Source organism: Cydia fagiglandana, chromosome 11 (genome assembly GCF_963556715.1).
Source record: "Cydia fagiglandana chromosome 11, ilCydFagi1.1, whole genome shotgun sequence".
In the NCBI taxonomy this organism is placed as follows: domain Eukaryota; kingdom Metazoa; phylum Arthropoda; class Insecta; order Lepidoptera; family Tortricidae; genus Cydia; species Cydia fagiglandana.
Genome location: NC_085942.1, coordinates 871,305 through 887,828, shown reverse-complemented (window position 1 = coordinate 887,828; position 16,524 = coordinate 871,305). Strand labels below are relative to the sequence as shown.

At 38.4% G+C, this 16,524-nt stretch overlaps 1 protein-coding gene across 1 annotated transcript in view; it reads right to left on the bottom strand.

Annotated features, from left to right (window-relative positions):
- The window catches only part of LOC134668629 (uncharacterized), a 347,587-nt gene that overhangs the window by 41,294 nt on the left and 289,769 nt on the right, over positions 1-16,524 (bottom strand). Inside the window, exons 7-8 of the mRNA XM_063526069.1 lie at positions 2,313-2,498; positions 2,164-2,271 (exon numbers count right to left, since the gene is read on the bottom strand). Coding sequence (XP_063382139.1) covers positions 2,164-2,271; positions 2,313-2,498 — 294 coding nt within the window. The remainder of the gene's footprint in view (positions 1-2,163; positions 2,272-2,312; positions 2,499-16,524) is intronic.

The window sequence follows — 16,524 nt, the reverse complement described above, 5'->3', positions numbered from 1 at the left end:
TTTTATTTGTTTAAACATAGGTACAATTATGGTGTTAAATTATGTACAGGCTTCTCTATGTCTTACCCACGTGTGTTTATATCATTTGATATTTACCAGCCGCTTTTTGGTGAAGGAAAACATCGCGAGGAAACCGGACTACACATTAAGGCCTAGTTTCCCTTCGGGTTGGAAGGTCAGATGGCAGTCGCTTCCGTAAAAACTAGTGCCTACGTCAATTCTTGGGATTAGTTGTCAAGCGGACCCCAGGCTTCCATGAGCCGTGGCAAAATGCCAGGATAACGCGAGGAATATAATGATGATGTTGCCTGATCATTGCAGTATACAATGTGCTCACTAGGAACCCGAACGATATTTTAATAACAAATTTCCCGAGAGACACAGACATAGGTATTATGCAACAGGTACATAATAAGGGTTCTTAAAATTAAAGGGCCGAAGATATAAAACAAAACGAAGTTGAGTTTTGTAAAGACAGACACATTTAGACACATTTCAAGATCCACATAATAATGTATTACCTACCTATTATGATTTTAATATTTGTTTTTTTGCTTCTATTTGTTTCAAACATTTTAGGTGTATGAGACAAATTAATATCAGGTTTTGAAAGTTTGCATGCCGCTCCTGATTTTCGGTTGATAGTTTGATTTGAATAATCAGCGCTGTCACTGGCAGGCAGCAGGGACTATCATTTATAATAGACCGTGTTAACAACTAGGCCTATGATGTTCCAACATCACAGTAATTGTAGTAAGGATACCTAAATCATTAATTTGAAATTAACCCATGTCAAAATATGACATATCAATTTCAATATCATATGTTGATTTCACTCAAACCTAATACCGGGTGTAGCCTGTAATATGAGCAAAAAATTAAACTGTAGGCTGTACTCCTCATACTGACCAACATTTGTTCAACGACTTTTAAAAATAACTTGTGGTTTGATTTTTAATTCACTTTCAAGTTTATTCTAAGACGCAATGTATTGCGAAGTTTGTTATGTTTATGGCGTGACAAGCAACGTCAATCACAATGATATGACGTGGTGATGGCGTCCATTGAAGATAATATTTATTTTGTATGAAAAATAGGGAGTCTATATATTTCATAATTTTCAAAAGTTGTTGAACAAAAGTGTCACCGTTTGAGGAGTACAGTCTATGTTTTAAATATTTGCTCGTGTTACAGGCCACACCCGGTATATAAATTGCGACAGATATTTTAAAATTAGTATTTACATAAAAAAAAAATGAGATGGAGAAACGACCTGGACTCATTCTGTGGCGACTGGCGGGAGCGTGTACAAAGCCGTGACGAGTGGCGAAAGACAGGGGAGGCCATTGCCCAGCAGTGGGACACAATATAGGCTACAAAAAACATAATATTCCTAATTTAATGTTAAAAATTCTCGCTTCAAATTTCAGGTTGCGTACCCCTGGGAGTATCGAAAACCTACCTTCACATTTATAAGCAGCGACAGGCATCGTCAACCTTTCTACTAGTTTAAATATTCACGTCGTAGGCGGTATTGGTCGTGAAACGCTTTGAAGTGTACCTGTCAGGGGTATACTACCGGACTACGTTTACCAATATGGGAGTAATTTGGAAAGGCAGGGGTCGACAAACTGTTTTCCGTAGAGTTGCACTTGAGATTCGTATATCATATAATTCATGAAGTTATTTTCAATTGTTTGTAAGGATGCGTTGTTACAAAAAGAAAAATAGGTACATATAAAAATAGGACAGTTTTTTCGCGGTTTTGGCCACACTAGTATATAAAAACGGTCACCCATCCAAGTACTGACCACGCCCGACGTTGCTTAACTTTGGTCAGAAATCACGTTTGTTGTACGGGAGCCCCATTTAAATCTTTATTTTATTCTGTTTTTAGTATTTGTTGTTATAGCGGCAACAGAAATACATCATCTGTGAAAATTTCAACTGTCTAGCTATCACGGTTCGTGAGATACAGCCTGGTGACAGACGGACGGACGGACGGACGGACGGACGGACGGACAGCGAAGTCTTAGTAATAGGGTCCCGTTTTACCCTTTGTGTACGGAACCCTAAAAACTAACTAACAATCCTAAACGGTCTTCGTAGTCTATGGAAAATGTTATATTATGGGTCCTGCTTCTATGTTAAACATGTCCATACCTGTGTTGTGTGGCCGCTCGCACACGAAGTAGTTGTGCTCCCTGCAGCCGCGGTCGTTCCACTTGAAGGTGGGCGCCGGCGGGGGCGGGCGCGGGGGAGGGGGGGCGCGCCTCCCCGCAGTCCTGCTCCTATGTTAAACATGTCCATACCTGTGTTGTGTGGCCGCTCGCACACGAAGTAGTTGTGTTCCCTGCAGCCGCGGTCGTTCCACTTGAAGGTGGGCGCCGGCGGGGGCGGGCGCGGGGGGAGGGAGGGGCGCGCCTCCACGCAGTCCTGCCCGGAGGTCCCGTCGTCGTTCGGCTGGCCGCTGTGCTTGCGCCAGCCGGGGAACCAGTCTGAGGACAACAATTGGATATTAGAATATTCCTTCTTCCTCGTTTTGTCACGCCTCATGGGAACCTGGGATCCGCTTGACATAGTTGTCAACCCATGATTTGACGTAGGCACTAGTTTTTACGAAAGCGACTGCCATCTGACCTTCCAACCCATATGGTAAACTAAGCCTTATTGGATTAGTCCGGTTTTCTCACGATGTTTTCTTTCACCGAAAAGCGACTGGTAAATATCAACTGATATTTCGTACATAAGTTCCGATAAACTCAAATGTACGAGCCGCGGTTTGAACCCGAGACTCTAGATTGCAAGTCGCACGCTCTTACCGCTAGGCCTCCATTATTATATTATTATATTTTTTAATTCAGGGCTCTATAATCTGTATAAATTATTTGTTTTGTACAATGTACAATGTAATTGTACCCAATACCACATGAATACCAAACCATGATCATGCGTTTTAAGGTCCTAATACCGCTTTTGTTATTTCAAAATGTATTACACGCGTCGGGTTTCCGCGGGATCAGTCGGTTAAGCTTCGTCATTTAAGGCGCTCTTATACTTGAGTTTTACGTTTCCGAGGGGGTGAAGCAGACGAGTGGTAGAACAGGCGGGCGGGCGCCTCGCGCGCCCCGCCGCACCATTCCCGCGCAGCACGTCTACATCCTTATTCTGGCGCCATCGGTATTCTGAATATTCTGATTTGTCAGTTCCGGGATTTTTTCCGGCAATTAATATCGAATAAGGTTTATTAGCAAATTCGTATTTTAATGAGTACTTAATGAAATTATATACTATATGAGAGTATACCCCGACAAACTAAGAACCTAATCAAATTATACCAAATTATTATGAGACAGAAATTAGTACTTACCTACCTTAAAAATATAATAGAGTTAGACCAAGAAAACTCTGCAACGATTTTGATTACACACGCAGTGCAAGTGTTATTTTGAACGACAAACTTTTATGAAATTATGATTAACACTTGCACTGCGTGTGCAACCAAAATCGTCGCAAACTTGGTCTAATTCTAGAAGTCAATTTCGGGCAAGTAGGTATTGAAAATAAGGAAGAATACTGTAGTTCGTTTTTTTAGCATTAGAAAGTACTTGAAAGAAGGTAAGCGATCTTGCCATGTCTTTTAATTGAAAAGCGCTTTTTAAAAATCAGTAACTATTACTTATGAAAGCTTATTTTATATATTAGGACTTTTATTTTATATAAAATCAATCAACATTTGGCATGATGTGTCACATCCCCGTCCTGCAGGCGTCCATAGGCTATGGTGAATGCGGGTCGTATGCTTGCTTGCCACCAGTGTGGTATATAAAAACAGCATTTTTTGGAATAAATTTCCATATAGCACGGTACGGACTTGGCGGAAATAAGGTAGAAGTACTAGTGCTCAACGCTGCACTAGTATTCGACACGGGCACTTTATTTCAAAGTGACAAGAATTAAATTTGAATACAGAAAGATCATCGCCGTTCAAATTTAACCTATATTACTTTGACATAAAATATAGTGTGTAGCTTTCAAATAGAGCTCAACGGCTAATCCTAATGTCTATTGTTAAGTAAAACCGCACGTGCTACTTACCTGCAAAAAAGGGTCTTAATTATTTTATTTGGCACCTGAGCGCCGGCTAGGCCAACGCACAAAAAACCAGTGTAGGTGCGCTCTCCGATAACGCGCCTTTGTTACGCATCACGATGACACTTTTAGACTGGTTCTGTACCGTTCGACTCGCCGGCACTCAGTAACCGAAGTACGTATTTTTTATGCAGGTGGTTGTGGCACGTGGCACGAGCGGTTTTACTTAACAATAGACAATATAATTAGCCGTCGAGCTCTATTTGAAAGCTACACACTATACCCATGTCAAATACTAGTGCAGCGTCGAGCACTAGTACTTTTACCTTGCCTAATATTAAACACAAAACCATTTTAGGCATTTTTCGACCACTTCCCTTAAAACGCATGTAGGTAATTCGGAAACTAAAAGCGGTGAAATGGTTACCACCATACACTAAACACTCCCACATAGGTATTTGAATCCCGTACACATATGTTTAAAAATGATTCAATTTGATTAATTAAATAGCCTAAATATGTTTACACAATTTATCAACCGTGACTGAATTCCGGATTGGTTAGATGGGTGTGTGCCTTTGCTTCCCTTGTTATAAAATGACAATATGACGGACGAATGTCTGAAATGTCACAGTAATTAAGAATTATTTTGCTTTTCTTCGTAAGTATGTTGAAAAACATTGTGTGTATAACATATTTGCATATTTATACAGTGGTTACCCATTTTATGAAACGTTCACTAAACTAGCATAGGTCCGACGCTGGCAGTGGCCACGGGCGTACTGGCGTGGGGAATGGGCGCAAGGTATTGCCGCGTAGGGTGTAATTTAGTACGCAAAACTTGAATTCATAAAATTATGAATGAAAAGATTAACGTATCGATAAAAGGACCAGCAATAACGAAGATTTACTTAAAAGCTATCAAATGAGGTAAGTTTCATATCCATTTTCGTCGTAGTACTTCTAAAATATGGATCAAAAGACAGCTTTAAGCATGTTTTCAACTTAAGATTCTATCGAGAAAATTATGAGCCGTTGTGTTTCTGACAAGCAATAACGTAGTTCAAGGACTAAAGTTATACATACTAGAAAATAATGCATGAAATCCTTGTAAAAGTCTGTAAATATGGTTACAAAAAAGCGCATTTTACTACACACCGCGCCTTAAAAATAAGAACACAATTTAAAACAAATCGGGATCACGTTCCGCCCGCGGCACAGGAAAATCGCACCAATGAATTGGACAACGGAAAAAAGGTTGGCGTTTTCTGTAATTAAAAAAGTGACCAGTAAATTGATAATTTATTTCTAAAAGATCCCGGGTTGGAAACAATTGGTTTGAATTATAAAGTAAAATAAAATGTCTTAATATTTTGAGAAAGGTTTTTGTTGTTCTGCAAAATTGGTAAAAACTTATAAAATGTGTGGACATTTTTTAAATTGGCCTGAGTTGACATTTAAAAACTATGAGATCATTTCTCAATCAATTTTCTTATAGTGGCGGTTATTGTTTTGGCAAAATCTTTTTTAAAGCTAACTTCGGCTCGATTCGGGAAATGAATTAGATCTCTACTAGACATCAACAACTTACGATATGGATAATTTAAAGATATTTGTAAGATAGATATGTCAAATTTGACGTTTCCGCGATTCTGGAGGTCCTCTTGAATGATTTCGACAAGTTATGACTTAGATATCCAAGTCACATCTAGTCGATATCTAATGTAAATCTAGTTGATCTCTATATCGTCTGTAGATCTTGTGATTATCTGGTTTCCCGAATACGCGTGTAAGGCACTAACATTTTTAATAGTTATTTATTTATTTATACCTGTCTTCATTATAATCGAAAAGTGCCCACTGCCCAGTCGACCTACTACGAGTATAGCAATCGAGCTACGGAGCTACGTGTTTCGTAGCGGTCGTAGCACGCTACGCGTCCGCTACGGCTCGTTACATAAGAGTTGATTTTTGACAGTTATAAAATGACCCTTAGGGCCCGATTCGGATTTTGAAATAGACATCTATTAGATATCTTTTAGACATCACCAAGATACGATAACAATATGTTTAAGATCTAACCTGTCAAATTTGACATTTGCGCGATTCTGGAGATACTCTTGAACGGTTTCCTCAGGATATGACTAGCACGCGTATTCGGGAAACGAGATAATCACAAGATCTAGAAACGATATAGAGATCAACTAGATTTACATTAGATATCGACTAGATGTGACTTGGATATCTAAGTCATAACTTGTCGAAATCGTTCAAAAGGGCCTCCAGAATCGCGGAAACGTCAAATTTGACATATCTATCTTACAAATATCTTTAAATTATCCATATCGTAACTTGTTGAGGTCTAGTAGAGATCTAATACAGAATCGAGCCGTTAGAGATCCAATTCACATCTAATAGATATCTTACGCTATCTAACGTAAAAGTGACATTGGTTGCCCGAATTGCGCTGCAAAAGACAACTAGTTGATATCTAAACTGTAACGTATCTAGAATGGATCTAGTACGAGTAGTCTCTTGTGAATGTCTTGAAGTTCGAATACGGCAGTTATTTAAATGAAGGTAAGACCTACACCGTTTAACTGATGGCCTCAGCTGTTTAAGTTTATTCTTTTTTTTAATTCCCTCCATTGAATGCCACGTTCGCGCCATGACTCGCAATATTTCCAGGTATAATAAACCTTTCTGAATTCGTGGTATTTTACTTTATTACTGTTATTCACGGAAGCTTATGTTGGGAAATTTAATTAAAACATTGGGCTTCACCCAACTTTATTTTGGTATTGCATTGATAAAAACGATAACGTTTTTAGGGTTCCGTACCTCAAAAGAAAAATAACGGAACCCTTATAGGATCACTCGTGTGTCTGTCTGTCTGTCACAGCCTATTTTCTCGGAAACTACTAGACCAATTAAGTTAAAATTTGGTACACATATGTAAATTAGTGAACCAAAGATGCACATGTTTTTTTATAATTTTAAAATACATAGGTTCGAAGTTATATAAGAAAATAGCTAAAAAATGACCATTCCCCCCCTTTATCTCCGAAACTACTGGGTCTAAAATTTTGAACAAAATACACAAAATAGTTTACCTGCAGATGACAGAAAAACCTATTAGAAATGTGCAGTTAAGTGTGAGTCGGACTTATGTACGGAACCCTAGAAACGCGAGTCCGACTCGCACTTGGCCGGTTTTTTTTTACGTGATTTCTGTATACAACAAAGTTTTACTATCAATTTAGCGCAAATAAACATACAAAAGTAGAAAAATGCGCACATATTTATGTAGTAATAGTGTGTAATTACTTAATATAACGCAATTGTTTTTTGTATGTACCTTAAAGGTATTAGATAGCTAAATAGATTATAAGTCACCCAAGAGACATAGTTTCAAATCATGTCTTACAGGCCAGTTCGAACTTTACAACTGATATCAGAATGATATTTGAATCAAATTATTTAAGTAGTTTATCGTGCGTCTCGCCCACGGTAATACATGTACGGACATGTACAAGCGCAACGCACGATAACTAAATAACATGATTCAAATGTGTACGTGTAGTGTACGTTCAAATTGGCTTGTTAAGCAGGCCACTGATGAGCCTTCCAAATGGATGCCGTTACAGTTACAATGGATTCATCCAAATGAACGGCATCCTAGTATTAAACATTGTACGTTTTTGACATTCACGGACCGATTTTGGATTGCAGCCACGCTATTTGGACTGTTGGAAGGCTCGTCAGTGGCCACCTTTAAGCTTTGTTTTCCTAGGATAGCGGTGCCGAAATATAGCCAGAGCTTTAGTGCCAAATCTAGCTTAAGTTAATTTTCACAATTTTCGTTTATTTAAAAAAAAAACCCTTCACCAGGATTAGTCCCTCACAAAACTTTCGGCGTCAATAGTCCGAGGGCGGCAAAGTTGGGGCTTGCGGGCTTGTTGTAAAAGAATTTGCGGGGATCGCGGCCGTGTTGCGGGCTCGCAAACTAACTTAGCGAGTTTTTTAACGCGACATTTACGGGTAATCCTATTGCGGACGAGACAATGTTAACAATGACTTTAATAGTATTGTCATTTCTCTGTTTTTTTATTCTGTTGTGGTATGGGTAATGATATACAACTTAAATTAATGAAAATTAGAGATTATTTCGTGTTTTTTTGTCTCTCGAGACAATTTTACCCTTTTAAAGGTTTTGGGTACAGTCTGCCCTTGCAAATAGAGCCAAATAGTTTCGATGCGTTTTTTCATGGCATTTGGCATAGCAAAACGTGTATAAATTGAATATATGATGAATTGAATAGGTAATACAATTTAGCGTTAGCCGAGTAAAAATTCTTTTCGTTGTCTTGTTTTTTGTCCCCAAAAAATGTGACGGAGTGGAGCTTTTTGGGTGAAATTTTGTTTTTAATTTTTCTTAAGAGAATTATAATCTTCAGCCAGAATGACATGCAATAGCACTCAACTTTTTTCTCTATATTTGATAAAAGACAAAAATAAAAGCGTGACAGAGTGGTCAGAAACAAGACAACAAAAATTTTGTTGCCCCGATCCCTTAAAGGGCGTTGTTAGTATCAACGTTGACACTGTCAACTACCATCTCAAATCTTATTCTACAGACAATAAGGTCTAAATTGTGTTGTGTGTGTAACTATTGTGTAACTATGACAGGAAATTATTATTAAACTCAAACATGGTTAGGGATAGGTAATTAACGCGCGAAGTGTCACAAACTTCATGTTATTAGTTAGTGTCATGTTGACAGGAATGTCAAGTGCTTGAGATAAGTTATGCGCAAAGACCACGAGGGATTTCCGGTTGAACTTCAAAATTATTGGGAATAGATTGCGAAAAGCCAGGACCACATAAGTATAATTAACCGCTTGTAGGTACAGCAGTATTACCCGGGTATGTCCTTAAACCACGTGGACCCGGGTATGCCCTTAAACTACGTCCAGTAGTACTCAAATTCGGTGTACTTGACTGCGATCGCCAACCCGCCTGCCAAGCGTGGCGATTATGGCATTCACCCCCCAAAAACGGGGGAGGCCTATGTTCAGCAGTGGACGTCTTATGGCTGAGATGATGATGATGATGATGAGGTACAGCAGCAGAAGTTGCTATGCGGGAGGTGTTCAAAATTACCTTGACACGTTCTTATTATCTGTAATCTTAACAATACAGTCTCGTCAAGATTATTTTGAACACTTCGCCCGCTTAGCAACTTCTGCTGCTGACTGTACATACAATTGGCTAAGCTCAGAAGATTTGGTTGACATGACGCCAACGGGTCTTTCTGAGGGCTTATCGCGAACCACGTGTTGCCTCTTTATCGCACTTGTAAATTCGTACGAAAGTGTGACAGGGAGGCAACACGTCGAACGTGGTTCGCGGTAGGCCCGCTGTTACCGCACCGCTCGCCGTCGATAGGACTGAATCAGAGGAATACCTATCCTCCCGCGGACGCTTCAGTGTGGGGCTATAAATAAAATCTATACACGCTTTTAAAAAGTCGACAACGCGCGTGCTATACCCCTTGAGTTGTAGGTGTCCATACGCTACAGTGACGGCTTACTATCAGGCAGGCCATGTATTTGTATGCCAACGGCGTGATTAAAATATACGATTACTTTATGTTACGAATATACAAGCACGATAACTAAATAACATGATTCAAATGCCAGTGTTGTACATTAAAATTGGCCTGTAGGTCCTACTTAGGCACTGGTCCCACCGCGAGCTAGTAAGCTATGAGCTATCGGCTATAAACACGAACAAAAGATAAGCACTCCCGTGTAAATAAAAGAGACACGGCGATATTTATAGTTACTCGCCCAGCGGTGAGCTATAAATATCGCCGTGTCTCTTTTATTTACACGGGAGTGCTTATCTTTTGTTCGTGTTTATAGCCGATAGCTCATAGCTTACTAGCTCGCGGTGGGACCAGTGCCTAAGTGGTCCTAATTCTTATTACAACACAACTGACATAATTACATTAATATTGCCAGCCTAGCGATCCCACACTACATGACATCAGGATATGTTGACTCGTTAACAAGAAATATGGCGGTCGCCAAGTTACTGTTACTACGCGTGTTTGACTAATTTTACGCTTTGGTAATTACGGCGAAATGGGACAGTTGGTTGTTGGCTGACAGATTATGTCTAGCACGCGTATTCGGGAAACGAGATAATCACAAGATCTAGAAACGATATAGAGATCAACTAGATTTACATTATAGATATCGACTAGATGTGACTTGGATATCTAAGTCATAACTTGTCGAAATCGTTCAAGAGGGCCTCCAGAATCGCGGAAATGCCAAATTTGACATATCTATCTTACAAATATCTTTAAATTATCCATATCGTAACTTGTTGAGGTCTAGTAGAGATCTAATACATTTTCAGAATCGAGCCGTATGTCATTTGTAATACAAAATGATGCACACTTATTGTTCTCTACTTTTCTTGCTGTTGATGTCTGTACATGTACGTACATGTTTTGTGATCGTCACGAATAAAAATCTTTTATCTTTTTTTATCAAAATTGTTAACGTAGTTTTGAACCATCCTGTAACATAAATATTATGTAACTTGTTATCGTGAAAATAGTATTACTGACTGTCGCTTAGAAGTCAATATTTAACTGTCATTTCCATACGATGTGTTACATTCGGCACTTTGTGACACAAAGATTATTGAAGAAAAAGTTGTAATATACTTCAATAGCGGCGCTGCCAATAAAATAACATGTAGGACCCGATTCGGATTTTGAAATAGACATCTATTAGATATCACCAAGATACGATAACGATATGTTTAAGATCTAACCTGTCAAATTTGACATTTGCGCGATCCTGGAGATACTCTTGAACGATTTCCACTCCACATCTAATAGATATCTTACTCTATCTAACGTAAAAGTGACATTGGTTGCCCGAATTGCGCTGCAAAAGAGAACTAGTTGATATCTAAACTATAACGTATCTAGAATGGATCTAGTACGTGACTTTTCTTGTGAATATCTTGAAGTTCGAATACGGCAGATACTCGTAACCGTAATAAGAGAGACGACACGAAACCTACAATATAAACCTAGATTATTATTTAAGGATTAGGCCGTCCTGCTTGACTAGGTATACAATAATCCGATTATAGATGGGCTTACGTGCTTTGATACTGCATGTACCTATTATAGTATACCTATGTTTAGGCATCTAAATGCACTAATCTAATCGTAAAAGGCCACAGCGGTCACGGCCACAATAGATTACCGACCGGAAAGTCTAATGCTCAACAACATAACGGACGACATCGAGCGACTTGCGACGGCGGCAGCGATAACCATAGATTGGAGCGTGACACAGCGATCGGACCTTTCACTCCAACCTATGGTTATCGCTGCCGCCGTCGCAAGTCGCTCGATGTCGTGACCGAGCCGTAAGACTTTCCGGTCGGTGCTACATCTATTGACAAGTAGCAGTACTGATAATTCCCCTACTCGATGGTACCTAGGATGTTACTATGAAAATAATAGTCTTTTTGGTACCAAAACTCATGTATGGAGTGAGCACTCTTGTCTTACTATATTCGATTCGGATTTTGAAATAGACATCTTTTAGACATCACCAAGATACGATAACGATATGTTTAAGATCTAACCTGTCAAATTTGACATTTGCGCGATTCTGGAGATACTCTTGAACGATTTCGACAGGATATGACTTAGAGATCCAATTCACATCTAATAGATATCTTACTCTATCTAACGTAAAATTGACATTGGTTGCCCGAATTGCGCTGCAAAAGAGAACTAGTTGATATCTAAACTATAACGTATCTAGAATGGATCTAGTACGTGTCGTCTCTTGTGAATATCTTGAAGTTCGAATACGGCAGTATGACTGTACCCAAAATAAACCATAAACACAAACTGTACCTTTACACTTTGAGCTCAAACTGGCGCAGACTAACTCAATGTACAAGCTCAGCACGCTTTGATAAGCTCAATAAGCTCAATTACCTCAAAGCGAGAGGCTTAACGCGGTTAGCGTTGTCGCTAGTTTATAATTTATTGATTTGCAGGCTGTGTGAGAGATAAATGGGGGAAGTTTGAGAATATCAGTATGCGCATGCAAAATGTACCTACGTACATAATATTATACCTTAAAACGAGCAATTCGTGTATATTTATTTATATATAAATTTCAGGAATCTCGGAAACGGCTCTAACGATTTCGATGAAATTTGACATATGGGATTTTTCTAGGCCAAAAAATCAATCTAGGTCTTTTCTCTGGGAAAACGCGCGTTATTGAGATTTTATTTGTTTTTAAAGCTCGGTCGCCCTTAATTTATTTATTTATTTAAACTTTATTGCACAAAATATATACAACAATGTACAAATGGCGGACTTAATGCCAAATGGCATTCTCTACCAGTCAACCATAGGGCCAAACAGAGATATCTACAATTGGTGCAGAGAGAGAAATATACCTATTGAGAAAATTAAAAAAAAAGCAGACTATACATATAAACTACATAAATAAATAAAATATATATAAACTACCATATATTTATATAATACATACTATAAATATCATAATGATGGATATTATTCGAACTCTTGTTAATATTGTTTTTTTTTATTTTATTATTATTATTTTTTTTTATATGTATAGTATACGGTATGGCGGATGTTAAATTTACCATCACGCTTCGCGATTGTAATGTTACGCCAGTTAGGGACCTAGCTAAATTGGTTGTTCAATACTTAAGCTATAGAATTACCAATTTAGCAAGAACCCTAAATGGAATAACAATCCCGTGTGGTTGATTTTTTTATACTACGTCGGTGACAATCAAGCCTGATGGTAAGCACTCTCCGTAGCCTATATACGCCTGCAACTCCAGACAATTTACATGCGCGTTGCCGGTCTTCGTATATAAGTTCATACACATTGACACAGATATCTAGGGAGTCCCTAAGGTCAGTCCCTAGTAGGGAATCCCTACTAGGGACTGACCTTACGGGCAGTAATAATGAGGCATGACAGGGGCCAGTACTGCGGTGTGACACTGCTACAACGCGATTGGCTGATGAGTTGGCATCACGCGCGCTATTGGTCGCAACTAGTTGCGTTAGACTGCACGATTGGCTGGAATTCGTGAGTGACACCGCTGAACTAGTACCATTTTTAGTTCCCCGAGAGACCCGTCCTTAGATATATACGTCAATGTTCATACCTATAATCATCATCATCATCATCATATCAGCCCTTTATCGCCCACTGCTGAGCATAGGCCTCTCTTCTAGTACGCCACTTGTCCCAAACGTACGTTGCAATGCAAACCGCTCCCTTTGACCACGCAACCGAAATAATCGCTTATGGTGAACACTAACACTGACGTTTAACTCAAGTATAGTGGATCTTATTGTCTTAGCAATAAGGTTCAGGACTCGTCAATATACAGTGCCAAGTCCTAAGTTAAGGCCTTTTTAAATTAACTCTACGTATACAGGGTGATTCATGAGACGCGAGCAGGACTAATCCTGCACACTCAGTAACTGATAATCGATCGATCACCGTCGTATTTAGGTGAAACAACCACACTTTTTCCTATTTTTTTACTTTTTGGTGAGGGCAAATTTAATTCTCTACAATCATAGTCACCCTCCAAAACCTAATTAATAATCATAAAACCTCTTTAACCATAATGACAGCATTTTGATTACGAAGAAAATAAACTGTCAAATTTGAGTGAGATACGACTTTTCAAAAGTAACCAGACTGTGATGACATTTAATTTGACACAGAATATCGGTAGTTAGTATTCTAATTTTAGGGTGACCATGCATGTCGTAAATAAATTAATAACTTTTTTTTTCAACGCGACTAGAAAATTCACGTTAACCTCACTAATACTTATACGAAGCAGTTGCTTATAATTTACGAAATGCGCAGTGTTAATCCTGCTCATGTCTCCTGCATCACCCTGTATAGTGCACTTACTTCCTCGTTCTCGATATAATGAAGTGCATTTTCTAGTTCCCGCTGAAGATGGCCCCGTGATTACCGCTTAATGGACTTTGAGTTCATGGCCTTTGTTTTATTTTCTAGATAGTAATGTGAAAGGCTAGAGTGGGTAAAAACCGATAGAAAAGATTAAGGGGAGATTAAATGTACGTAGTATGTATGTGTGTATGTATGTTTGTATGTATAAACTCTTTATTGTACAAAACACAAATTTATGGCACAGGATAGGCAGTACAAAGGCGAACGTTTCCCTTTAAGAGATTTCTTTGTTTTTTAGTAGTTTTACCGTTATTTTATTAACACACAAGTATTCGCGAAATTTGAAGTGCAAAATTAAATTTAAAAAGCTTATACAGTGTGTAAATCCAATACGGGCGACCTAAGAAGTAGATTGAAATACATTACCTTTATAGCCCTTTTGCGTCGTATGTGTAGTACAGGATAGACATGAATACTATTTGTGTTTGACCCGTCTATAGTTCGTTAATTAGAAAAAAAAAACTACGCGATCTTGACGTATTTTAATTGAAAAACGCTTTTTAAAAATCAGTAACTATAACTTATGAAAGAAAAATAATGTAAATAATCGTATATGATTCATAATTGTTACATATTCTCCGTGACTTATTTTTCAAAAGTGTTTTTCATTAATAAGACACGTCAAGATTGTTTACCTTCTTTCCAATACAAAAAAAACCGGTCTTACATTACCCAATTTTTAACAATGTATTTATTTTATTTATTTATTTATTTGAAAACATAATATACAGCATTACAGTCGAAACCAAATCACTGTACACATCAAATTACAGAATACATAATGTATTTACACAATTTAGGAAAATCAGATGTATGCACGTGGAACGTGGATGAAATGTCTGACTCACGCTTGACTGCACTTTTTTAATAGGTTTTCCTGTCATAGGTAAAGAACTATTTTGTGTATATTTTTTCAAAATTTTAGACTTAGTAGTTTCGGAAATAAAGGGGGGAATGGTCAGACAGACAGACAGACGCACGAGTGATCCTATAAGTTCCCGTTTTTCCTTTTGAGGTACAGAATCCTTAAAATGAGCTAGTATATAAAGCAATAATAAGCCGTCAGTATCTTGGGTTATCAAATGGGGGAATGCTCAAAGCCCTCCTCCTCAAGAGTGGCTTTGTCTTCGGAGAGCTACTTGTGACGAGTAGGGAGCCCTATCATTTTTTATACAGCTACTGATGTTTCACTTGGCTTTGAATGCAACTTTAGTCTGGCAACAAATATTTTAAATTAAATTACTCTGAAGTAAAATCTTTTTCACCACACCAGCTGGTAAAGGCTCTCCTGACTATTCAAAAACTGACGAGAAAGTTGCATTTTATCCGCATGTGGGGCAAATTTTGAGTTGTTTCCTTATGTCGGCTGGTAGAATAGACTTTTAACATTTTTGAATAATAAATATTTAATAACGTTCATTTGGATTTGATTTTGTTAGTATTTTACCGCGCGGTGTGGTACAAAATTTTGTGTTTCACTCTCCCTCGCCCTCGCAACACTCAAGATCCCATTTTTCGACCCACTCGCTACGCTCGTGGTTCAATTTTGGAATCATTCGCTTGCTCGGGTATCAATATTAGCACGAGCAGTTAAACAAAATCGTTTCCCCTTGTAAAACAAATAACTATTTCACGCCGCTGCTCGTAAATATGACGATAGATACGAGTAGGTATATCTAGTTTAAATCACTACATCTTATAAAACAAAGTCCTCGCCGCGTTTGTCTGTTTGTGTGTTTGTATGTTCGCGATAAACTCATAAACTACTGAACCAATTTTCATGCGGTTTTCACGTATCAATAGAGTGGTTTTTAAGGAAGGTTTAGGTGTATAGGGGAGAGGGGGGTATGATGGGGTACTTAAGGTATTTGTGCTGGTTATATTAAGGCAACAAACACAAACCAAATAAAACATAAAAATGATAAGGAATATGACAAATTACGTTTATTGCAAATAAATAATTAACGACACCTTTTGTCTAGCCGGTCACTGTGCGAACTGATTACCATGATGGCGACGCATCGTCATGCACTAACGGGATTCTGGTTGGTCAGTCGTATTGCCAAATAAAGCCCCTACCCCGTTTTACCCGCCACGCCGTCTTACCCCGCTCTCCCCTAATTTGCTAACCCGTGCGAAGCCGGAATGGGTCGCTAGTTTTCTATATGACAGACAGGGTACAGAACACTAAAGATTAATATTCAAAGTTATAGCAAACTATACTTATGCTATAAAATAGTTCATAGGGAATAAATACCGACTATCAAGCTCATTTGTTTTTTAATTACCGTAAGAGCCCTGAAGGGCGACAGATAACCACTTGTAATTGAATTAC